At 38.7% G+C, this 26,710-nt stretch overlaps 2 protein-coding genes across 2 annotated transcripts; one reads left to right on the top strand and one right to left on the bottom strand.

Annotated features, from left to right (window-relative positions):
• Nucleotides 1-5,441: 5,441 nt before the first annotated feature.
• Nucleotides 5,442-12,805, bottom strand: ywhag2 (3-monooxygenase/tryptophan 5-monooxygenase activation protein, gamma polypeptide 2). Its single transcript, XM_010896797.4, has 2 exons — nt 12,552-12,805; nt 5,442-9,467 (listed from the first exon to the last, which is right to left on the bottom strand). Exons 1-2 carry the CDS (start codon nt 12,636-12,638, stop codon nt 8,811-8,813), a joined length of 744 nt encoding a protein of 247 aa, XP_010895099.1. The 5' UTR covers nt 12,639-12,805; the 3' UTR covers nt 5,442-8,810.
• A 5,736-nt stretch (nt 12,806-18,541) lies between these two features.
• LOC105025723 (RIMS-binding protein 2) lies at nt 18,542-21,712 on the top strand. The gene is made up of 5 exons (XM_010896675.3): nt 18,542-19,007; nt 19,569-19,731; nt 19,826-19,929; nt 20,517-20,588; nt 20,690-21,712. Exons 1-5 carry the CDS (start codon nt 18,783-18,785, stop codon nt 20,753-20,755), a joined length of 630 nt encoding a protein of 209 aa, XP_010894977.1. The 5' UTR covers nt 18,542-18,782; the 3' UTR covers nt 20,756-21,712.
• Nucleotides 21,713-26,710: the final 4,998 nt, after the last annotated feature.

Raw genomic sequence — 26,710 nt, 5'->3', positions numbered from 1 at the left:
TGAGAACATGGATTCATCATGCCTTGTTACCACTGTGCAGGCTGGTGGTGGTGTAATGGTGTGGGGGATGTTTTCTTGGCACACTTTAGGCCCCTTAGTGCCAATTGGGCATCGTTTAAATGCCACAGCCTACCTAAGCATTGTTTCTGACCATGTCCATCCCTTTATGACCACCATGTACCCATCCTCTGATGGCTACTTCCAGCAGGATATTGCACCATGTCACAAAGCTCAAATCATTTCAAATTGGTTTCTTGAACATGAAAATGAGTTCACTGTATTGAAATAGCCCCCACTGTCACCAGATCTCAACCCAATAGAGCATCTTTGGGATGTGGTGGAACGGGAGCTTCGTGCCCTGGATGTGCATCCCACAAATCTCCATCAACTGCAAGATGCTATCCTATCAATATGGGCCAACATTTCTAAAGAATGCTTTCTGCACCTTGTTGAATCAATGCCACGTAGAATCAAGGCAGTTCTGAAGGCGAAAGGGGGTCAAACACAGTATTAGTATGGTGTTCCTAATAATCCTTTAGGTGAGTGTATATTAGGGATTGGTTGGTGCTAAATATTTAATTTATCATATACTGCTGTCACATCTAAACCAATACCACACCAGTGTAGATGAAAATGTTAAAAATCACTACGAAAGAAGACAGGGGCCATCAATGTGGCTTATTGTTTGCCTTGACAACAACCACGAAGGGTAAAGAAAGCTAAATTACTAAGAGAGTTTGGCATGTGTCTCACTTCATATTTACATCCCATTTAAAAAGGGAGTCATAGATGAACATTTAAGCCACTCAACTGAACTCTGAAGCTTGTGTGCATCAGAGAGAATACACTCCAACTCTGTGTTCCTATGAATTCACTTAGTGTACCTCAGCTAGTTACGGTTATTTATTCACCCAAACAGTTTTGTCATGTCATGATATTCATTTTTGTAAGAAGTCTTTCTGTGAATTCCTGTGATGAAATCTCACTATGTGAGTGAAAGTCATAGGCTACGTCACATTTGTTTCAAATTCACATGGAGGGGTTTTACAAACCATTTAAGTGAGGTTTGTCTTCAAGAAGAAAATGCATAGTTATAGGAAGTCGGGGGTGCACAAGATTCTGAAAGTCACTTTAAGTTTAAAATTTTTTCCACTATTGGCTTCTTTTGTGAGTCACACTGCCCATAACAGGTGTGTTGTATTTACTAAATCAGCTTGGTGTCCTACCGAGATATCTGTTCAGAACTAAAAACTGTTGTACCTTTTTGTACCTTCTCCTTGCCAAGACAACATCACCGTCTGCTTTTTTTAATATATTTTGATGAAGCTGGTAACCAACAAAGGATCTGAGACCATTCATCTATTCAGAATCTCTCCAGATCCTTCAAAGTCCTTGGTCCTCGCTTGTGGACTCCCCTATTTCGCTCTCCCCAGAGATTTTCAATGGAATTTGGAAAGGTCATTGAAAACCTTGATTGTGTTGTAAGTGGGCCATTTGTGAAATAGTTGTTTCAGAGATTATTTATCATGAAATGATATGTTCTAGTACACCTAACTTGCATAAACCTGTGTATTCTTAGCTTTAGTCACCTTCGTCAAGTTAAAATAAGGGGATCTATCAGAGATTAGCAGACTGTTGCATAACAAACAAACTTAGAGCCAAATTCAGCAAGCCACCTCCCTATTTCCTAGCTACTTTTATGATAGTATGAAATGTATATTGTAAATCATATTTTTAAGCACTTGCCTTCAGATTCCACAGTGACTCTAGCAGGCTAGGCATGTATTAATAATGTTACTGTAAGGATGCGATACAACAGCATGTCTATTTTGGTAAAAGACTGAATGAATGTAAAGTGATTCTGATTGTGAGGATTGGTCTGGAAGTGGACCACATCAAGATGTAATAATACATTCATACAGATTATACACTTCCATTTAAACTGTATCTGAACATAAGGAAGAGTGTAATTGATTAACTTGCAAATCAGAAACTTGATGTCTGCAGGTGATAGTTTTATCAGCAGCTCAACAGTACAGTCAGAGGCTTCAAACCCAGGGCCTCGCATTATGAAGACAAAATCAAGAGAGGATGACATTTCCATTGCTGTTCAAAAAGCTATAATACACCTGCAGAGGAGGAACAGCTACGTGTGTGAATGCAATTCAATGAATACAGTTTAGCATTGAATATTAGCGTTACTTCCAAACTCATTAAAAATCACTTGGAGCTTAAACAGAGGGCACCAGTTAATACCTTTTACTTCCAAACTCTACACCAAGGTTGGACTACTGGGTCTGTACACCACTCTGTACAACTGGAGAAGACTTTTGCCGGGCAGACCGTCATATAGAAGTAGGACATGCATTGCTGTGTTGATACCCGGCACATGCACGGGGTACTCGTTTTCAACACAACCGTTACAGCTGATTATGTGTTTCTGCATGCTAGCTGTGCTACTTAATGACATTGCCTAGAACTGCAATTTGGGATTTCTATTGGAAAAGCACTTTCAGGATGCCTTCATACTATATCTTCTTCGGTACAATATTAACCTTTGGTTGACTTCCTTGCTCATTTAACACTGCTATCCAGTGTCCACCTATGTATTACTACTTCTTTGAGGTTTTGCCAACTCATAAATCATTGTTTTTTCTACTGGTCTAGAAACAGGGTGCTGTGTATGCAGCATATAATAAAAACTTTGAGTTAGTAACATCCCAATACCACACATATAAGAGAAGGGGCAAAGAGTGTTTCAGCTTGGATATTGACTGGCGAGCTTGAAGCTATCAGTGTTGCGATTTAATAAAGAGCTTATAATCAGGAGGCGGTGCGGGGGCAATTGGGTCCAGAAAGCAGAACGTTGTGATGGGGAGGCAGCAGCGTCTTTGGCAGCCTCCCGGTGGCAGTTTGGGTGGTGGGCTCCAGCAGTTGCTGTCTCTGGGCCTCCCCATCATTCTTTCCTATGATAACTCTCTGGGCACCCATGTCACTTGTTCCAAGCAGCAATGAGGGCAGCATGGCTTATGGTCGAGGGTTCTCTGTTGCAGACATTTCCTCATTTCCAGCCTTCTCAGCTATGCTCTGATAGACCTGTGGGCATTGGAATGGTCTCCCCGTTGCTCACGGCAATAGAAAAGGAAGATCCTATATATATATACACTGATCAGCCATAACATTATGACCAGAGACAGGTGAAGTGAATAACACTGATAATCTCATTATCATGGCACCTGTCAGTGGATGTATTAAACAGCAAATGAACATTCTGTGCTCAAAGTTGATGTGTTAGAAGCTGGAAAAATGGGCAAGTGTAAGAATCTGAGTGCCTTTGACATGGGCCAAATATATATATATATATATATATATATATATATATATATATATATATATATATATATATATATATATATATATATATATAAAAATGTCAGACTATTTCACATGGCTCTGTAAAAAACGTCTGTGGTTTGTGGTACATGGCAAAAAAAATTGACAACTAAGCTGTGGTAATCAAGCAATAAGTCAAAAGGGTGTGTGATTTATACATAACACAGCTAAGAGCTGTTCTTAGGCACAACACATTGCAGAGTGCTTAGACACATCGCTTAGCTGTGGTTTATTGGCCGAGATGCATTATTGCTATCATAATCGGTAACACATACTATTATAGCAGTTAAAGGTTATGTAATGATATGCTCATGGTATACAATCTCTAATGAACCGGGTGGTTTCCCTCCAGAATGCTGAATGGCAGACAGCCCTGGTGTATGAGACCATATACCACAGTTATGACATCACAGCACTTACTATTGTAGTTTTGTTGGTAACCACTCGATAAGAGCAGAAAAGCATCTCAGCTCTGAGCCATGGCATATTGGCCATATATTACACCCTCTTGTGCCTTTTTGCTTGCAAATTGCATGGGTATGACATCACATCAAATGTATGGCTCTAATTGTGTTTTTAACTGGTTTATAACAGTTACAAGGCATCTCAGGGTTTTTGTGATATGTTGTGAATACACCACTACTAAGAGCTAGATCCAGGCACTCCACAATGCATTGTGCCTAACAAAGGCTCTTAGCTGTGGCAGATTGTCCATACACCACACCCTCTTGTGCCTTTTAGCTTTCATAAACCATGGTTATCAGGTGTCAGAATTCTACACACCCGATTTAAAATTGGCCATATACCACACTTGCTCTAGTCTTATTGGTTAAATAATGTATGGGTTTATTACTAATGAATCCAAAAATAAATGGACAGAGTGGCAGGTTTCCAATGACTGCAAAGTATTGCATGTGAATTGAGCCCATAGGATATTGGAAAAGGATGATTAATCTATGATTTTTTAATGAGAACACATATTTGTTCTCCACTATCCTGGTAGATTATTCTGACTGGAAAATACTTTTGCAATCCAGAGCATTTCATCATCAGATGCTCAGAAGGTAGATAAAAGAAAATCTGTCAGTAGATCACATCAACAATGTGTTTTCCTTGACTGATCTCACAGTTTCATATATTCTTTCACAATCTAGTGGTCATTGTATGAATGTTAGTCCATTCTTAATGGGCATTGTGTAGTGGACAACAGCACAGAATGGGAGACGGTGGTTCTGTTGAATTCTAGAGCTTTCATATTTTTTTTGCAGGATGCTATAGGTGTCTGAGCAGTGCAGCAAAAAGCTGGGGCTAATAACAAAGGATTATTATAGCCCTAGCAACAGGAACGTGATTGGAGGCTGTGCAGGGTGAGCTTATCAGCTATTGGCTGGCAACAGAGACTGTTCAAAGCACAGAAATGAATCTCATGAAAGCTTCAGTACAGCAGGCTGCAGCAAGAGCCTGGAGTCTAGTGTCTGGGATGCGACTGCTGCCACTTTATCTTATCAGTCAATGTGGGGTTCTGCTTCTGTATTGGTGTACACAGATGTGCTTGAATAATTTAGAAACAAGGCTAAATTTGACTATGTATGTATGTAAGTGTGTTTGTATGTATGTTAGTGTGTGTGTGTGTGTATTACTATCATGACTGCCTGTCCTCACTTTTATTAATGGCTTTTAAAAGCTTAGGGTACAGCTAAATGTTAGGGTTCTAATGAGGTTCGAGGTTATGATTAGGTGAAGGGTTAGTGGGTCGGTGTGGTTTTGGTTAGGGTTAAGAGATAAGATTGTAATGGAAATACAATTGGGGGGGGGGGGGGGGGGGTCTGTGTTAGGGGACTGTAGGGGAATTGAAGACAGCCTTTTGTCATATCTTCCACATTCAGATTCACATTTTCAAACAATGAAATCAGAATTTGAGAATTAGACACTTGCAATACCTATATTTTATCCATACGAAGTGTCCATATTGTGATTTTGTACATGATGAGCAAATGTTACACACTTTCTCCTATAAAAAGTATTTAAATATACTTAAGACGTAAGGAAACATTGCAGAAATGTATTTATATGATTAAGTATAGGGCATGAGCTTGTAGTTAAGAAGGACAACAATGAAAATAAATTCCTATACACTAATAAACAATAACTTTAATGGGCAACAGATGGCAACTACATTTCCTTCAAACATACATGATCCACTTACCCCACTTTATCCTCCCTTTCAGCTAATAATGTTAATACATTTCTTGGGAAGATTCTGTGGCTTAGTCTACATTTGGTTATGTTGTATAGCCCTGGTGCTAAACGTTCCCGTTCTTCCATCGTAGGTGAGTAACATACAGTGGTGTTCTACCTGAGCTCACAGACACATGGATCTGTTTCAAACAAAAATAAATGACACAACTCAATTAAATTAAACATTAATATAAATTAAACAATTAAGGAACTGTTAATAATTGAAACATCCCTTCTGATATGACCCTCCCAAAAAAACATTTATAAAAGTCTAGTTTGTTTTGATGCAAAGTTGCCTCAATCTTTAATTCTGGGTTCTTACATTGAAATACAGATGACCAAGTAAAATACAGTTTCTCCTGTTCTAGACATTACCTCTTTTCGATGCTTTGGTCTTTTCTTTATAAAAAATACTGTCTATTTCGTATTTTAATTGTTGGGGTTGGCTTTTATGCCTATTTATAAGATGTATTTTTTCTTGTATCTGTATTCCTATGATGTATGTTCTTACTTGTTTGTATATTACTGTAATTTTATACTATCATGATTGGTCTTGGTTGGTTGACAGTTTTTTGTCTTTCATGAATTACTGACTATAGACTGCTATTACTGGATGGGCATTGGTATATTGTGCTAAACTTTAATGTTTCAAATTCATGTTATGTTTATCCTATTATTGCAATAATACCATTATGATGTCATGATTGATTGTGTTATGTGATTAGCTAGGTTATCCTATTTGTACACTCTGTTCACCATTTCTTTATGCCTGACGAAGGTCTTTGACCAAAATTATAACTCTTGTAAGCATCACCATTATACAAGAATATCCCTATTTTTTACCGTTATTCTTTTCTCACAGATGGTCATTCGATTAGTTATTTTTTGACACTCTACTTATTCAAACACGTGATATTAAGGTATAACAATGTCTCTCAAGGGATGGCACTAGATCAATTACATATTTTAATAGGACACTGTAATATCTGAGACAAAAAATGTGCATGGTTCTCAGGGCATTAAAAAGAATCTCTCAAAATCAACAGTATAGCGTATAGCAGTGATATAACAATGATATCTAATAGCTCAGATGTGAGATGTACAGAGATTTTAAGAACCCATAGCGTGCATTCCAAGGCTCTGGTCAATAGTGCCCAAAATAGAGTGACACTGAGCATGTAGATTAAAGTCTGAACTATATCATTTAGATTTATGCCTTTATATCCAACTGGGAATCATTTGTTTGGGACATAAAGTCCGATCTATATCATTTAGATTTGTGCCTTTATATCCAACTGGGAATCATTTAGTTGGGACATTCAGCCCTCGGTGGTAGGCCTAAGTAACGTTAACAGTGTATGACAAGCAACTTTCACTCTTTTTGCTTGAATGTAAAATCCTAATTTCTAGTTTTTCTGTTATATCACATGAGCAGATATATAAATATATGTGCACTCAATGCACTGGTGTCATGCAAGTTTAAATGGAGAAGCGCAGGTGTTTTTTTTGCTGTGCTTATGATTCTCTAATTGCATACATGGTTATGGTGGATGCTTCTCTTCTACATCCCAATAAACTATTTAAAGTGACATTGAAAATAGACATTCTTAGTCAGGCACACACAAATATCATACTAGGGGCACACAAGAGTTTACAACATTCTCTTTAAAATATTCCATTTTCAAAGAAAAGGTTCACTTTACCTACTAGTGACAACACAACAATACACTAGACCACGATGGAAATGGTGCATTTATAATGTAGTCATATCCTTTTTTTTTTTTATTATCATAGCTATTATTTATGTTCTTGTGCAACTGCTACATAATGACTCACATTCAAGATATTTTTCACTCAGGACCAGCTAAATATATTCAAAAAAATAAATAAATATATATACTTGTCAGAAATAAATTGTGGTCCATGTTGTGAATTCATAACATAAACACAGATTCTGAAAACTTCACCATTGTTCAAATTGGTTAATAACATGAGAACAAAGAATTTGTTTTACAATGCCATTATTATGATTGAACACTAACTGTTAGAATTAAGCAATCACTGGTGTGTGTTTTTCCAAGTTTTTTTCTTCAATTAACAAATTAAATACACATATTGCATGTAAATATAGCAATGCTCATAACAGTTCAATTTCAACAATCACCATTTTGGTATAGCAAATATAAACAAAATATGAATAAGTTATAAATTAGAAATAATTTGACAAAGCCTACGTTTTCTCAATCATATGAATACTTAACACCCACAGTATGCGTTAATAAATTCAAGCTACTGTAATATAAATACATCACCAGCATGCACAATATTGAATAATCAATTATTGTAGTAATCATCTTACACTGACAAAACATTATAGTAGGCAAGTGCATTTAATAGAACAAACAGAAGTAAACCACAAACTCCAAAGCTGATTTTAGATGAAGTATCTATTGTCAAGTGTTAAGTCTCTTCCTATAGATAGCTTAGCCACCAATAGAATATATGGTTCCAGTCACCTATTTATAGTAAGGGATCAGTCAAAAATGATTTAATGCCAAATATACCTAAAACTCATGTAACAGAGGAAATTCATAACAGTATTTTCACTGTCATGACTGGCATAAACTTAACAATAACCTTCTGTAATTTTGGAAAGAAATCTGCACTATACTTTTTCTCATCGGTAATGTCAGACTATTATTATGTTCTTGGGATTTCAGCATACACTTTGAGTGTGTGATATAGCTTAAGCTGCTGGAACCATTGCAAACTATTTTTGTGAGGCACTCTCACCCCCTCCCACCCCCCAAGTGTCTCAAATGCATTTCTCTCATGCATACACCTAACTAAGCAGCTTCCCTCACTAAAACGACACCAGTCCCAAGGCCAGTGTGAGGCTGCCAAACCAATTCAACAATGACCACTTCAGGCTGACTGACATTTCAGTGTTTTTGGCAAACGCCAAAAGGAAAATCAAGACGGAGGCCCTTCCAACTGTTTATATATATATATATGTGTATATATTAAACTAAAATGTAACCTCCCCTCTTGCCTCTCTTTTGATTATTTTCTTTTAACACATGGAAAAATAAAGAACTGCTGCTGTGGTAGGATCATTAGCAAAGCGGTTGCCGAAGCCCACCGAGCCTTCATAATACTATTTGTGTGTTTGTCAACCATCAGTTGTTGCCCTCCCCTCCCTCGTCGTCCTGCTGGTCACTTGTCCACAGAGTTAAGTTGTCCCGTAGCAGCTGCATGATGAGTGTTGAGTCTTTGTAGGAGTCCTCGTTCAGGGTGTCCAGCTCGGCGATTGCATCATCGAAGGCGGTCTTGGCCAAGTGACAGGCCTGTTCGGGGGCATTCTGGATCTCGTAGTAAAACACAGAGTAGTTGAGGGCCAGGCCGAGGCGGATGGGATGGGTGGGCTGCATGTGTTCTTTGCTGATTTCATGGGCCTCGTTGTAAGCCTTCTCCGATGACTCGACGACAGTGGCCTTTTTCTCGCCTGTCGCCACCTCAGCCAGGTAGCGGTAGTAGTCGCCTTTCATCTTCAGGTAAAACACTTTGCTTTCATGCTGTGTCTCATTGCAGTTCTTGATTAGATAGTTATCCAGCAGGTTTAGCACGTCCTGACACACAGCCTCCAGTTCCTTCTCAATCTTCTCCCTGTATGCCCGAACCATCTCAATCTTTTTCTCATTGCCATCTGCAGACGTCTTTTGCTCAATACTAGAGATCACCCTCCAAGAGGAACGACGAGCCCCCACCACATTCTTATACGCCACAGACAGGAGGTTCCTCTCTTCGTTAGACAGGGCCTCATTCAGCTCTGTTACCTGGACACGGAACACAGGAGGGTGGTCATAAAGCTAATGCATTAACCTGGGCAACCATTGAACTCCTACTTTAAGTGTTTTATTCATATTATGCTTTCTTTTTTCAAAAATATACCCATACACAGAAAGTATTGTGATCATTAAATAATATCAAAGGGCATTTACTGCACATCACCCTATAGCCTAATGTAACTCATATGCCATATCTACAATACAATGTTATTTTGTGAAAATGCATACTGGATGCACATACAGCACAGTATTGGGAATGAAAGAGGGATTGAATTTGTCATGTGCAATTCCCAGTTTCCATGGCAATCGGCTCATTTAGCACACCAGTAGCTCAAACTGCCACGTGGCCAGCTAATGTTTGCAAGTGGAAAACCATATTGAAGATAGCGAGAGAGTGGGGGTTGGGACTGGAGAGCCAAGAATTGGAGGTAGCTAAAATGTTCCCATGAGGCCTTCATGGGCAGCTGCAGTGTAAGTGTAGACGATCATCGCACAGGCAGTTCACGTGTCTGCATGTGACCTTCTCCTCTGCCTCAAACTGACCTTACACCTCGATCTGCCTCAAACTGACACCAAGTAATGTCACCCTGGACATACATTTCACTTACAACTGAACTTACTCTGTGCATAGAGTAAGGTGCCCTGTACAAAGCAGCAGGTAACATGTAAATCCTAGGAATGTCAAATAATGGACTGTAATAATCATAACTGATCATTCACTTTTGGCACTATTTCATTGTAAATCCTGTCCTCATCTCAATGCTCCTCCTTGTTCTAATAACGTGTAAGGTATTAAATGGGGATGGCTGAAAGGCAAAGAGCAAATGGACAAGAAACAATCTCAATAGTTTAACACCCACACAAAAATATTACAAACATCTTCCAGGACTGTGTTGGATCACATCAAAAGAACTGAAAACACCAGAGAAAACCTTTAACTGCCACTCCACTTGGATGTGTTCTTCATCTCCTCCTAAATCTATATCTAATAAATAATTTCTCTGTCCACTAGAAATAGAACTACAGAGATTAAAGTGGCAGACGGCATGATGTTTTTGTGGAAATATATGAAGCTTGAGAGGAAATACAGCTTTATAGGCCCATTATAGCAAAGTGCACTCTCTCAATGAGAAACTAACGTGATTGATTTCTAGTGAGCTGATGTTATACACCCCCCCCCCCCAACAGATTGAGGAGCACAAAGATGACAGCTGATAGATGACATCACAGCAATCATAGGCTGTGTTTGAATAACAGCTACTTCTAATTTGGCCTCAGACCAGCTTTATATGGAAGAACATACAATGCACAGAATGAGTGCTATGAAATTACATTGGAAATGCAATATTAAAATTTAACTTTAATGGATATGTAAGAAACTGGCAGAAAGTTTAGAAGTGCATAGTCTGAAACGCATAATTTTCATCCCTTGTCAGTGGTTCATTATTGTACCAAAAAGCTAATGTTAATAAATATAAAGAAATAAAGTAAGGCCTACCATAAATAGCTGAATATAAATTGCCAGGTTGAAAAATTATTTATGGGCTGTGTAGATATCTGTACGTCAGAACACACTATGCTATTGTAAATATATTACATAACTCAACAAAATGCATTCAATGACAAAACAGCACTATATTTACTTTTCCTCAGTAACCAATCAAACAAGATAACAATCCACCATAGTGGTGACATAAAGGTACAAATTGAACATAAAGGTACAAATCTGTCTACGTTTTTTCATGCCATCAAGCGAACCCTGGCTGCAGTGGCAATGGATTTCCCATGGTCATTGGGGAGGGGAATGAGCACACACCCCTGCACTGTGAAGTGCCCCAATTCTGGCTGCATGCACTGACAAGGCAAAATGCTTGAAAAACAAAAAGAAAGCCCACATTAAAATGCCATTAACCAGACATTTGCAGGGTAAATAGGACTAAATTATGTCTTTTAAGGCTATTATACTAAAATGATTACTTGGTAGTAATAATAACAGTTATATATGTGTTTTATTAAAGTGTGAAAACAATGTTGTTAAGTAAAATTATAATTATAAAAATGTTGTGTTCAGGGCAACACACAGCTTCACCCCATTCAGTCATACCTGTAGTATGAAAAAAGCAAGTGCACAGATTGACAGTTACCAATAATGCGACATAGTGTACATGTGTATTGCACAATAATCATATTATGAAGTCATTTAATATAACTTAAGGTCTGAAAACACAAAAGACTAATCCAATCTCATCATTGAATCACTGCAGTATGACAAAATAGAGAACATTCTAGAGAGAATGCTGCTGCCTCCTACGTTTGTTTTAGGTAAAGAGCAGAACGATTACTACAAAATAGATCCTCATTCAAACAACATCTGTAGCATATATTATCAGACATGTAGCCTGATATTATCAATGAAGGACACATTTATCAGCTATATATTTTTTTAAGATGTATTTATCAATGTGCCTATGCTATTCACGTATTCAATGTAGATACAACAGGAACAATGAATATTCTGGCATGGGGTTCGTGGAAGCTCACAAGGCACAAGTATAGACCAAATTCTAAATTATCTAAATTTAATAAATGACAAGGGATAGAACGTATACATTTGAGAATTAGTACCACTTTGATAGAAAAAAACATGTTCTTTGTTGCTTCATTACTCTACTGCATTTATTTTAAAGGCACGAGACAGGCACCGCCCAAGGAGCATTCCTTACAGTGCCTTTCTTCCATGTTTCAGCTCCACATGTAGGCTATTCTATTTGTTGTAATGGAACAGTGATTAAGTCCAATGAAATACTAATTATTCTGGTTAGTGTAGGTTGCTTTTGCATTGTAGTAATGTCCAACGTTAGTTTTGTTTGGCAAAACCCTTTTCTGGATTTATATCCAATTGTTGAATGGCTACACACCCATGGAAAATCTATAGGATAGCACTCCAAAATCGAAATAGAGATAATTAATAATTGCATTACAATTTCATTGCCGAGAATGTTTAATTGACCATAGACCTTATTCATATGATATTCAGTATTCACAGGATATGGATTTGGAGGAGAGACTTACCGATTTCATGGCAGCTGCCATATCATCATATCTTTCAGCCTGTTCAGCCAGCCTGGCTTTCTGCACCAGCTGCTCGCGATCAACCATTTTAAAAATTGGTTAGTATGAACTATTTTCTATAGGTTTTGAGATAAAATGGTTATATGTGTAGGCCTATACTTGCAATGCAGTAAACTGTTATGCGACCAAAAGGCTGCAGCTGTTCCGTGCAGTCTGCTCTCGTGCGGACGAGACAGTCTTGCTTGCAACTCACGCTTTCCCCTGGCTGCGTCATCACTCAGAAAGGTGGGTGCCTTGCTAATGATGTAATAGTCCTAACATGGGAATCCAGAGGAACTGGGTCCTCCTAAACCTTAAATGTGCCATGTGTAAGATTTCCTAAAACAAATGCAGAAAAAGGCGAATTATATTAAATTAATAACGGTTTGGGGAAAATATGTTGTTTGAAATAGAGATCCTCCCAAAAAGTTATTATAGCGTATACACACTCAGTACATTTGGTTTTTCAAGAGGATTTTTTTTTTGTTATTTTGGTTATAGTTGCCATTCCAAATTGTGATAGAGCTTTGGAGAAACCTCAAAGATATTCAAACATCTCTTTCGAACGATGGAGAAATACATGGGCTGATGGGAACCAAATAAAATAGCTGTTGGCGGTATTAAGAGAGAAAACCGACCAGCCGTAGCCGTCTCTCGCAGGGATGCTCTTCTCAAACCATTACACTGCCTCCTACTGGACACAACTCTCAGAAAAGAAGTTAACAGTAAATCTCCAGCTAGAGGAACCATTTTGTTTCACGTTTAGTCTAACCTTACTTAAACTTGTTAAAGGTGTAGCGGCTATAACAATATTACTGAATCTAATTTGCGTAATTAGCCTTAATTAACCATCTGACCGTATCTCTTGAATTGTGCAAGCTAAAGAGACTAAACCAACATGACTATGACTATATTAATTGGCGTAAATTGCATGGCCAGTGTCATCAGGCTAAATCTAGATCAGCAACACAACCAGATGGATTTTGGACAGGTACAGCTAGGCCAGATAGACTTGGATCTATGGATCAGCTCCACCTAAAATCCTAAATGACATAAGAAAAGTAGTGGATAACTCCAGATACCAGGCAGAAAACCTGGCAGAAAATAGGTCCACTCACTTTGCCAAGCATAGCCCCAGACCACCAAAGGGACACCATTGCTTACAAATGTCTCTCCAATTGCACTAGCCCCAGGAGTACACAAGCCCCAGGAGTACACTAGCCCCAGGCATACACTAGGCCCCAGGGGTAGACTAGCCCCCAGGGGTACAGTTGCCCCAGGGGTACACTAACCCCAGTGGTATACTAGCCCCAGGGGTACACTTTCCCCAGGGAGAACACTAGCCCCCAGGGGTACACTAACCCCAGTGGTACACTAGCCCCCAGGCGTACACTAACCCCAGTGGTACACTAGCCCCCAGGGGTACACTAACCCCAGTGGTACACTAGCCCCCAGGGCTACACTAGCCCCCAGGGGTACACTAGCCCAGGGGCCGGACTGAAGGATCTTGTCAGTGACTCAAGTCACTGATGTTGAGTGTGAAGAAAAAGCATGATATGACATGATGCACCCTCATAGGGACAGCATAACGGAACACAAGTAAGCCAGTGACCCAGTCCCCGTAATAACATTGTAGAGAGGGTACCCCAGTGGAGACACAGTAGCTCGCGAGACACAGCAAGGACTGTTTTTCAATACACTTGAGGTATGGGACAAATTCTAAAAACATATATATTTACGAGGTATGTAGCCGCAAAAACCAAGTGCTGTAGGTTGTACCCCTGACCATCTAGGGAAACACCAGAGGGTATTGCATGGCACTGCAAAATACAGTGGTTGCCGTTTTGCTTCAGGGTGCCACTCACTCTGTGCAAGTCGCCGACTCTGGATGCAGAAAAAGAGCCTCTGACCATCACAACTGCTTCTCCATGTTTGACATTTGTTGTCACATACTGAGGAGCCATCCTTTCGCCTGCTGGACAGCATACAAAACCCTGCGTGATGAACCAAAGGTTACACATTTTTATTCATCAGTCCATAGGACATTCTTCCAGTCTTCAGTATTCCACTTGCAATGTTTCATGGCCCAGGCAAGCCTCTTTTTCTTATTTTGCCATCTTAGAAATGGCTTTCTTACTACTACTCCACCTGTCTAACCTGCAGCTTGAAGTCTTCTCTTCAAAGTTGAAACTGTTCTTTCAGCTGGTGTTTAGTTGTGCTTGAGGGTGTTGTCCTGTGAGCCACCTATCACGCAAGCTGTTGACTGTCAGAAACGTATCTTCTGATTCTGTTGGGGCTTCAGGTCTGACATAACTCTTCCTGTCAGAGTTTCCTTCAGTTTCCAAGTGCCTTTTGAGGGTGGAAGAAACTGTATCATTGACAACTTGGCTTTCTTTACAATTCCTCTATAAAGGAAGGAGCTACATTTTTAAGGGTTATAATGTGTCTTCCTTTGATAATTGTGTTTTCCTCATTGTTGTGATTGCCATATAGTAGTTTCTGCAGTACAATACTGTCCAAATAATGCTTAACAGGGTGTAGTACACAGTCTGTTCAAACACTGCTATTATGCAGACAGCGGGTTTGTAAGTAATCAACAAAAGTTGGGACACCTGCAGGTATTGTTAGCATTAACTTTCAACGCTTTCACTTCCATTGCTGCAGAACAGCTGTAAGTTGCTAACCCATTACTTACTGAAAAAGGCCTTTTTCTTTCTCTGAAATAAACATAATTATTCAGTTTTTGATAACATATAATTTTGTTATACTTTTACCGGTTTTACCTGTGCAGTTTACCACTTCCTTTGTACCATTTCAGGCAATTCACTGGTCTTGAACTGCTTAAATATAAATGAAAAATGGAAAAATGGGTCTCAAACATTTGTACATGATTCCATGGGTTGTTTGGTAGTTTTCATGTCTTCACTATTATTCTACAATGTGGAACATAGTGCAAGTAAAGAAAAACCCTTGAATGAGTAGATCTGTCCCAACTTTTGACTGGTATATATACAGTATCTCACAAAAGTGAGTACACCCCTCACATTCTCGCAAATATTTGATGATATCTTTTCATGTGACAACAATGAAGAAATAAAGTAGTGAGTGTACAGCATGTATATCAGGGTAAATTTGCTGTCCCCTCAAAATAACTCAACACACAGCCATTAAAGCTGGCAACAAAAGTGAGTACACCCCTAAGTGAAAATGTCAAAATTGGGCCCAAAGTGTCAATATTTTGTGTGGCCACCATTATTTTCCAGCACAGCCTTAACCCTCTTGGGGATGGAGTTCACCAGAGCTTCACTGGTTGCCAGTGGAGTCCTCTTTCACTCCTCCATGATGACATCACAGAGCTGATGGATGTTAGAAACCTTGCGCTCCTCCACCTTCTGTTTGAGGATGCCCCACAAATGCTCAATGGGGTTTAGGTCTGGGGTATACCCTCAGATTCTTTAGCAAGGCAGTGGTCATTTTGGAGGTGTGTTTGTGGTCGTTATCATGTTGGAATACTGCCCTGAGGCCCAGTCTCCGAAAGGCAGGGGTTCATGCTCTGCTTCAGTATGTCACAGTACATGTTGGCATTCATGGTTCCCTCAATGAACTGTAGCTCCCCAGTACCGGCAGCACTCATGCAGCCCCAGACCATGACACTCCCATCACCATGCTTGACTGCATGCAAGACGCACTTGTCTTTGTACTCCTCACCTGGTTGCCGCCACACACGCTTGACACCATCTGAACCAAATAAGTTTATCTTGGTCTCATCAGACCACAGGACATGGTTCCAGTAATCCATGTCCTTAGTCTGCTTTTCTTCAGCAAACTGTTTGCAGGCTTTCTTGTGCATCATCTTTAGAAGAGGCTTCCTTCTGGGACGACAGCCATACAGACCAATTTGATGCAGTGTTCGGCGTATGGTCTGAGCACTGACAGGCTGACCCCCCACCCCTTCAACCTCTGCAGCAATGCTGGCAGCACTCATATGTCTATTTCCCAAAGACAACCTCTGGATATGACTCTGAGCTTGTGCACTCAACTTCTTTGGTCGACATGGCGAGGCCTGTTCTTATGTCATGCAATAAAATGCAAATTAATTATTTAAAAATCATACAATGTGATTTTCTGGATTTTTTTATTCCGTCTCTCACAGTTGAAGTGTACCTATGATAAAAATTACAGATCTCTACATGCTTTGTAAGTTGGAAAACCTGCAAAATCGGCATTGTATCAAATACTTGTTCTCCCCACTGTATATATATAAAAAATTAAGAGACCACTGCAAATTGAACGCTTCTGTTCCTCACTCAAAACTTTCCTTTTCAACTTTTTTAGAAAGGAAAGATAAAGGTGCAATGGTCTCTTGCTTTTTTCTGGAGCTGTATATGAACATGTGTATAAATATTTTTTATAATTAAATTACATTTTGGGATGATGCAAACCACACCAGTTTAAAGTCATAATTTTAAAACTTGAGCCAAATATTACCTACAACATGTATTACCCTAACCCATACCCCTTTACTTAACCCTAGCTTCATATCCAATTCCCTGCTCAAGCCTAATCCTAGCTGTAGCCCTAGCCATAACCCTCACTATGGCATCATGTCCCCACTCCAGCTCAACCTTTACCCTAGTAGTTCTATCTTACACCTGTTGCTGAACTAACCACTGTCTTTTACTAATGTAGGGTGACCTCTACTGGAAAGATAAGCTTCTTACAGCTATGATAACTAGATGTTGCTTTTTCCTCTTTAAAAATCCAAAGCTTTTTTTGCATGAGTCCAACTTTCTTCATATTAAATCAGTGTGTAAAGTCCCGAATAACAAAATGTTCAAATGATTCCATCCTCAAAACTAAGTAAAGCGTTATACAGGAAATTGGGTGCCAATTGAAAGGGACTGAATTTCAAAGCAGTAATGTCAGGTTTATGCTGTTTTCCGTCCAGCAGCACCAACCAAATGCCGTGCAACACTTTTGCAATTATTTTGGGATGCTTTTACAGTACTGGAGGAGCTGTACTGTAATTTTTCTTGCTTTTCTCAGTTAAATTAGTCACAAAATCTAGGAAGGAGTTTCTAGCTTAATCTGTTATTGTATATGGGAAAATGGGAACCATGCATCATGAAGAATCAGGACACTGAAGAATCTGAAGAGACTGAAGAATGGTTCACACCTGGCTCCAGTTGAAAGACCGACCAGCAAATTAGTAAAGATGTTTCAAGCTGATTAAGGTATCAGAAGTGTTATACCTGTTGGTCGTATCATTCTATTTGACTCTCACACCTTCAATGTAGCTACAACTTTCTCCTCTCTGTCTGCTTTTCTCTCACTCTTTCTTTTTTTTAATACCTCACTCATTCTTTTTTCTTTTTGTCTTCCTCGGTTTTCTTGCTCTGCCTCACATTCACCGTTCTCTTTCACTTCCCTCTCACGCGCTTCTCTCTCCTCTCACTCACTCTTTCCGCACTCTAACTATTAGTTTGAACCTGTTCCTTTTTTAGAGTAAAATTTGAGAGTGATTCTCTTCTGCAGGGAAAGGGAATTGAGTTGTCCTAATATATGTAGTCTAAAATGAGTTATCATGAGATGAGAGTGGTCCAGAAAATACCGTATCCATGAGGTAGTCTAGAAGATACCATATCACCATGTCAGTAGGGAAGTCCAGAAGATACTATATCAGCCAGAGGAAAACACACACTAATTTATTGTTATATTGCTAAGATTTCTATGGAGTAACTAATAATTAGTTATTGTGACTGTGTACAGTAATAACAATGTATTGTAACAAAAGAGGACATCTACATGCTCTGTAGTACATCTACTTTCCAATGAAACTTATATAATATCAATGGGGTGATTTAGCTCATGTTCTTGTTGCTCCATTTTCTATGGACAGATTGTGTCCTACAAGAAGAGCAGGTTGGGACAAGGAAGTTATCCACTTTCTAAAAGAGGATTACATCTTCAGGCAGCTTAGCTTGGTTACCTCACATTAAGAACAAGGTTAAGGAGCTCTTTTGTCTCCAGCAGCCATTTGTTTGCCCATTGTGGAGCTCAGAAGGACTGTACTAATGAACTGAAAAAGAAATTCAGCAACTTGTAGAACAGTGGAACTAGATGCTAAAAATGCTTCTTTATTGGTGAAACCAATGCATTTTGGCCCATAGCCTTCATCTCACACAAGGGATAATGGAGGGGATGTTAGGTGTCGATGTGTTGATGTACCCTGATGGACTGATAATTGCTACTCCAGAGGATATTAGGCAATGGGAGCTGGAGAGCGCCAACCAGGTTCCTCAAGAACCCACTGTCCGGCTCTTTGTGGCACTTTTCCCATACAACCCTGCTGCGATGTCCCCAAACCCTGAGACTGCCGCGGAGGAGCTTCCATTTGTGCCAGGTCAGATCATCAAGGTAAGGTGCTGAGTGGTTTTCGTTTATTTGATTTGGATTTTTATTGCTATAGGAATATGAACTATTGTGTTAAAAATGTTCAAATCAAACGACTGGCAGTTTATAAACAGATTATAAAATCCTTTTTCAATATTATAATATTTTAGAATAACTCACAATGTTACCTATCGTTTTATGGTTAGATAGATTCAGTATTTTCAATGTTTGACTCTGACTGTGTTAACAGTAGGTAGATTATAATCAGTTTTATATATACATATATATATATATATATATATATATATATATATGTATATACACACAAAGGTATATATTCAGTTATATATATATATATATGTATATATATATATGAAGATGCTATAGATTCTGTTGTTTCCTGTTTGAACTCTGTGTACATGTTGGCCTACTTGATAAAGCTGTGGTTTCCTTATTTCCTGCCATCATTTCGAACTGGTTAATACTAAGCCAGTAACTTTCCACTCATGTTCCAGTCATACACAGCTGACGTACATTATATTATACCAAATAATATAAACTAAATGGCTGACTCTTCTCTGCCAGGTGTTTGGAGATAAAGACGATGATGGTTTCTATCACGGGGAGTCTGGTGGCCTCTCTGGCGTCGTACCTAGTAATATGGTGTCTGAGATCCCAGTGGAGGATGACTACCTCAAGCATCAACTTATACAGCAGGGTTTCCTGCCAGTCGACCACACATGCACAGGTATTGTTCTCTTTATCTATCTCTCCCCTCTGGCCCTCTTTATCCCTCTCTCCGACCTAATCCTTAAATTCATTGCCTCTGTATTTTCCATTAGATCCCAGTGAGGAATCCAGCGTGCTGGATGACTTGGTTGTGCGAAGAATGGTAGCCATCTTTGAGTATGATCCTTGGGAAAGTTCCCCGAACATGGATAGCGATGTGAGTTTGATATCCACTTGGACGTTTCAAAGGACTACAAATGCTTACATGTTTATCACATTATACAGGAAAGATACACAGGCAAATGGGCTTACAGTAGCTCCAGTGGACAGAGAGATTGAACACCAGTCTCCTGTGAGTAGGAAGGCTGTGTGGGATTTTTATCATTAGACAACGGGATATCCACGTCAACTCCAGCTTTTGAAGAAATTACAGTTGTAGAGCCTTACTGTGCACATTACAGCTAAACCTAGTTGACCTAAAAAAAAGCCAGGAATTTCCATAACATTAGGAGGTCCTCAGTGGTTCCATGGGCATCCTTAGGACCTCCCATTAATCTAGATAGACTTCATGTCTTTGTATTTGTCATTATAAAGTCTGTGACCACATGGCCAGTGCCAATTGATCACATGACCAACTGGGTCATCAGGAGGGAACGACCAATACATTTTTACAGTCCCATCCAATTAAACACATTAAAACAGAGATGGCCATGTTAAAGACTGTCATTTCACAGTTAAGTCCACTCATTTATGGGTTGTCACCTTTTTGCCCTGTAACATTCTCCACCAATAATTTTCTTGTAGGCTGAGCTTGCGTTTCGAGCAGGGGACATAATATATGTGTTTGGTGATATGGATGAAGATGGATTCTACTATGTAAGTACTGGTTAATTACTCTCTGGGGAAATTAAACCTTGGTTTCCATTTACTCTATAGCTTAATGATTCATACTTTGATCGTGTCTTATCTCTATTCAGGGGGACCTTCATGGCCTGAGAGGTCTGGTGCCATCCAACTATCTGGAACCATTACCATGGGAATAGAATAAGCAAGGAGCATTGCTTAGGTGAAATTATGCCAAGAATCTGAATCATGTTCTAAGGGTATCTGAGGGGATCTTGTTTTACTGTGTCAAAGATAAAGATTGTCATATTTTTTCTTCTGCATGAATGGTTGTGGATGCATAAAGTTCCTCCAGGATTTTTAACAAGCATGGATTAGGGTTGCATGAGGTGTGTACAGAACATCATGCACAATAATCTCTTGACAGATGTGGTTCTATCCAGTGAATCTTGTGAATTCTATACCTTTTTGTTGGACGTTTTAGTTACTGTAAGATTGGCCAAAATAATAGATACATAATAATTTACGTTTGTCAACAAGGGTATTGTAGCCTTAAAAGTATTATTGCTTCACTGACAAGAATGTATGCTGTTGTTAGGTCAACAACTGCCTTATTTTATCATTCGCTTTAGATATGACCCATGCACATTTTCTAGTGAGAGCTGTGAGGAATTCCTCCTGAAAGAGAATATTGTGTCTCTGGTAGAAATATTTATATAAAATAGACTTTTGTATGATGTACAGTTTTTTAATGACCAACAGAGATTTTGTCAGGGCACAGAGCACATGGAATGAAGACTTGAATGCAGAATTTATCAGTAATACTAAATATTTATTGTCTGAAATTTTTTTTTTCTTCTTGTTCCTCTGTCCTCTTGTTAGCAGGTTTAAAATTACAGATTTTGCATTGTATTGAAATCAGATGCTGAACACTAAAATATTCCTAACTTCATAACCACTTTTACAGCAAGTGATGATCCTACAAATTTCTAGATTTGTAGAATTACCATAAACCATGAAAAGTGACAATATTATTCACCTATTTTCAGTAGTACAATATTCCAAACAAATGTACATTCATTTGAGAAACATGATCGACTACTTCACTAGAAATGAACATTAGGAGACTGCAATTCTAGTAAAAAAGTAAAATACAACTTCTGTATAGAGTTTTCATTGGCGTCAGTGGGGTTCCTGCAGTATTTTCCTCCGTAGCAAACAGTACACTCATCCATAAAGTAGGAAACACTACACTATGCAGAAGAGTTTAGTAGTTCTTTCTACTTTATGGATGACTGCACTGTACATCATTGTCTTCCCGTTGCCGTGGTAGGTTCATATTTGGCACTGCTCAGAATCCTTCTTCAATCCAATAGGCAGAACAAATTCCAAAATAGCAAACTAAATCATCACACAACTGAATCGGTTTGTGAAATACATTGCAAATGGATAACCACATGATCTAAACATTTACAAAAGTGTACTAAAATTGTATCAAACAGCAGAACCAATACAATGTGTAACACAATGTCATTATTCCATACATACATTAGTTATCCCCAGTGTTTTTATCCAAAATAATTATCAACTTATCAATTTAGCTACATCAGTCAGTATGTCACAGGGTCTTACCAGCCTTTAGTCGTCTGTCCTGGCAGAAACAGAAGTGTCTACAGAGATGTTCTTTTTAAGCCTTTCTCAGCCACGTGATGCAAACCACAGGAAGAGGTCTAACAGTTTCATGCTGCCATCTCCCTTGTTTCTGAGATACACCAACCAACCCATGATTAAAGGACATACATGTCCCTTTTAAGGGCATCTTAAAAGAATAGATCAGTGCAAAGGAGACAGTGGCATTATATATATATATATATATATATATATATATATATATATATATATATATATATATATATATATTATTTAGTAATCCCTTTCAAATGTATTTGACATAGTGACATTACCCAAGAGATCAAAAGCTTAGATTCGTTAACAGTCAAAGTTTTAACGTTAGTAATGTACACAGTTTAGCAGATGTAGTAAAATGCTTATGTCTTGGCCCCTAAAGCAATCTAGCCATATAAAGTCATTTTAAGTAAGTTTAAGTACGTTTTTTTTAAAGTACAGTTAATAATAAAATAAGCAAGATATAGAATAAAACAAAATGGAAAGTCATAAGTTTTCACAATGTACATGATACAGCAGCGTGGTTGAATGTGTGTGGGTGTATGTGTGTGTGTGTGCATGTGAGTGAGAGAGAGAGAGAGAGAGAGAGAGATAATGTAATAAAGGGCTCTATGTGTATATCCGGGTGCAGAGAACAGCCTGATGGACTGTAAGACAAGACAGTTAAATGTAAGACAAGATGTAAGACACAAAACTACCTAAATACTGTATAAATAAAATAAATAAACAAATAAACATGAAATTAAAATAAATACCAGTCATCGGCAGCAACAAACGGAAATGGGTACCGAGCAAAGAAAGAATAGATTTCAGAAGTAACGTGTGTGAATTTCCGGCTTGCAGGTTACTATTACAGTTGCAGATCTTGAAGCTGCACTTCCGTCACATTATCACCCGATCGAAATTACTAAACTCACACACTGTTCTGTAAAGGTGATCTCACCTTGTCTCAGACAGAGATCACCATCAATCCCAATGAGGTTCAGGTGTGCAGTAGATTGTTTCGGGGGTGCACTGTTTTCTCCGTTTTAATAGGTTAGAAGTAGATGTCCCTTTTAGGGCAGTGGCACACTGAAGTGATTGTAGTCCTCGCGACCACTTGGCGCTTTTCTTATCTCCCTGGCGTCTAATGCTTAGCATCATGTTGAATTGCTAGTCGCTAGACGCCAGCACTGAAACAATCATAAAACGTCCGAAGAAATCGCTATCGTGAGAGCGGATGAAGAGACTATTTCTTTTTTTGGGGGAGAGAGTAGAATAAAATACTATTTCTTTTTTGGGACGGAGAGTAGAAGGTGTTTCTAGCGCATACGCAGAACTCATCGTTTACACACCTTTTCCTGCTCAGATGTAGGCAGTGTGAACATAATCGTTAATTGGACAGAGGATCCAATTATTCTAACGTCTGAGCGCTAACAAAGTACTTATGTGAGCGACCCTTTATTTTGTCTTCTAAACCAATGATTTTTTATCACACTGTAAGAGAAAGGAGTGGACATTATAAAAGTACAATATCGAGCAAAAAAATTTTGTAACGTGGTTGGAGGCTTGAGTCTTCTCTCTGATATACCACAGCATTCAACCCATTGGCTTGCAAGACCCAAACTACTTTACACATGGTTAGATGTTTACAACCAGGTTTGCCACAGCAAAAAGGAGATGCAAATTGTTTCCTGAGATTTAATAAGATGGGTTATACTACTGCTTATTCTCTGGACTTTGCTAACAGAGGAAGACTGGCAAAGAACGCATGCCCAGTTGAAAGCTCCAGAATATGTGCTATACTGTGTGTGTAATATCCACAACTGATACTTGTGAGATGACTTTCAAGCTAGATATGTTCTCTGTTGTCTAGACAACCTAAACCTCAGAGTCAAGCACAGCGAGGAAGTGGGGGGTGGTTGGAAACTGCTTGTGCAAATTGCAAGTTATTTATGTGAAACTTCAACAGCACAGCAATGCATTTTACACCTACGATCTCAACCGATTCCACCCAAAAAAAAAAGAGGCAGTTTCAGTTGTACCATATTTAACGATTTCAATAGGCATCGATACTAGAATTGTGGGTTTTTTTACACTTTGTGCCCTGGACCAAAGATAATCCAAGACTGATGGCAAAACTGCAATGCTGCAAGTTTTTTTTTGAAAAAGGCATCTATGTGTGACTAACATGGAATTACAGGTTGTTGACCAGGGATTGATTGAATTATCCCTGATTAGACCAGTTAGATGTTTTTTTATGTGGTGTTTCCTGACTAACCTGACCTGGCTACAGAAAGTCTAAATTGGAAAGTATAGTAGGCCTGTAGTTGCAGTCCACAAGGTCACAGTCTATTACCGCAGAATATTGTTGTATTTCTCCTTTTTGGTTGTATAAATAATTTGGTAAAAATAAATTTGGGTGGAGACACATACGGGTGTTGTGCAGCTTGCGTTGCTTTTTTCAGCATGACATTTTTCAAAAAAGGAAAGGAACTCAAATGGAACACTAGTCCCCATCACTGCCACTTGGTAAACAAACTTATATTTATAGCCTAATAACTTAAATCTCCAGACTGTAAACATGCTTTTATACTGATTGATACTAGTCATGTTGCTGGTTTTGTGGGAAAAAAAACAGTCAGTTGTTCTGTCCCTGAGCAAAACAGTGAACGCTTATTGCTCCTCCTCTCCCCCTGTAACATTCTCCCAGGTTTTTGGTGTAAATAAGAACTGGACCTTAATCAACCTGCCTGGTTAAACAATGATGACATTAAAATTAAAAAAATATTCTGACACTTGGGTCTGGTAGAAAATACATTCTGGTATTGTGAGGTTTACTCTGATGCCAAAAATAGAAATGCACTTGCACTTCAGCAAATGGGTGACCAGCCAGCATTATATAATGGAAGACCCCTCTTGTGTACCGTTTATAGCTTGATGACCTTACCTTACACAGATAGCAGCACAGTTTCTAATCTAGGCACATCATCTCACCTACTATTACCCCCACTCCCGAATTACTTACAATTAGTAATTTATATCTTAAGACAGCGAGGTGGGACAACCACATAGCAATAGAAAGTTCATCATACTCAAGAAGGAATCAACAAAGTATGTGCTTCAGGGTGCAAGGGCTGTTTTCAAGTTTCAAGGTTTATTATTTTCAAATGCATCGAACAACACAGTGTTGTCCTGCACAATGACATTCTCGTGACATGGCACCTGACAACGACGTAGTGAGAGTGAAGGAGAAGAATGTATAAGCACAAATAAAGCCAGACCAAAAATGTATAATAAAATAAAGCAACAATATACATAACACTGTACACTAGCAGCAGTTTAAAAAAAAAGAGTACTGTAAACTTGCAGCAATCTGTGTAGTAGCATTAAAAATGTACATATGGCAAGAATGGGAGTAATATACATAAGTGTAAACTAGCAGCAATTGGTAGAAGTATTGAGTATTATAGATACATATGAGTGTAATATGCTTATGAATGATACATGCAAAGGAATGTCCATTAAAATTACCTGAAAGGACATCAGAGCATCTGGAAAGTTTGTGTGTGATCGTGGATCAGTGTTGCTGGTTCTAATGTGGAGTTCTAATGTGGAGCTGGTTCTAATGTGCAGTTCATTTACAAGCTCTTTAAAAAGTTAGGGTTCAAACATTTTCAAAAACCTGGCACAAACTCTGTGGTCCTAGCTGGGTCTACCATGCTAGGACGGAGAAGAGCTTTGACTGGGCTTAGCAGGAACTGCCATCTGGTGGGAGGGCCAAGAGACCAGGTTTGGCAGAACAAAGAGCTTGGATATGGATGTAGGCAGGGGCAGTTTCCCTTGCAACTGTGAAGGCAAGCACAATGGTTTTGTAGTGGATGCAAGCTTCAACTGTAAGCCAGTGGAAAACAGGATGACATGAGTGAATTTGAGAAGGTTGAACATCAGATGAGTTGCAGTGTTCTGGATGAGTTGCAGGGTTTTGATGGCACAAGAAAGAGACCCGTAGCAACAGTGATTTACAGAAGTCCAGACATGAGATGCTAGTGTCAATTCATGTTGTAGAACATGAACCTGCTGGAGCAATTATGTGTTTACACATACATTCAAATGGACATTTAAATCGAGAAACAATTTTGTGGTACAAAAACATTTAAAACATGTTTTAGCTTTGACTAAATTAAACAAAATCATTATTCATTCTGTATAGGATACCATAGGTTTTAACTATGTAATATGACCCCAGTGACTGATTTAATGACAATGTATTATTTTAATTTTTTATTTCAAGATCACAGTACAAATGGAAAAACTGTCCATTTATGGATGAACATTTTTTATTTTGAAAAGGTTTTCCCAAGTAAATCTTACCAGGCTGAAACTGTACTGCCAAAAATGTATTCATCAACTGAATTAGATTGTCTCTTCCGGTTACAATGTGACGAGTGCACTGTGAAAAACAAAGCATAAAACTCAAGCTTATCTGA

The sequence above is a fragment of the Esox lucius genome, chromosome 1 (assembly GCF_011004845.1).
Source record: "Esox lucius isolate fEsoLuc1 chromosome 1, fEsoLuc1.pri, whole genome shotgun sequence".
NCBI classification, from domain to species: Eukaryota; Metazoa; Chordata; class Actinopteri; order Esociformes; family Esocidae; genus Esox; species Esox lucius.
Note: the sequence above shows the minus strand (reverse complement) of the source record. Positions and strands in the feature narration are given on the sequence as shown.

Coding starts and splice junctions, on each gene's coding strand:
- ywhag2 (XM_010896797.4), bottom strand. CDS start 12,638: ATGGTTGATCGCGAGCAGCTGGTGCAGAAAGCCAGGCTGGCTGAACAG. Junction 9,468..12,551: donor TGGCAGCTGCCATGAAATCG/GTAAGTCTCTCC, acceptor TTCCGTGTCCAG/GTAACAGAGCTGAATGAGGC.
- LOC105025723 (XM_010896675.3), top strand. CDS start 18,783: ATGGAGGGGATGTTAGGTGTCGATGTGTTGATGTACCCTGATGGACTG. Junction 19,930..20,516: donor CCCCGAACATGGATAGCGAT/GTGAGTTTGATA, acceptor ATTTTCTTGTAG/GCTGAGCTTGCGTTTCGAGC. Junction 20,589..20,689: donor ATGAAGATGGATTCTACTAT/GTAAGTACTGGT, acceptor ATCTCTATTCAG/GGGGACCTTCATGGCCTGAG.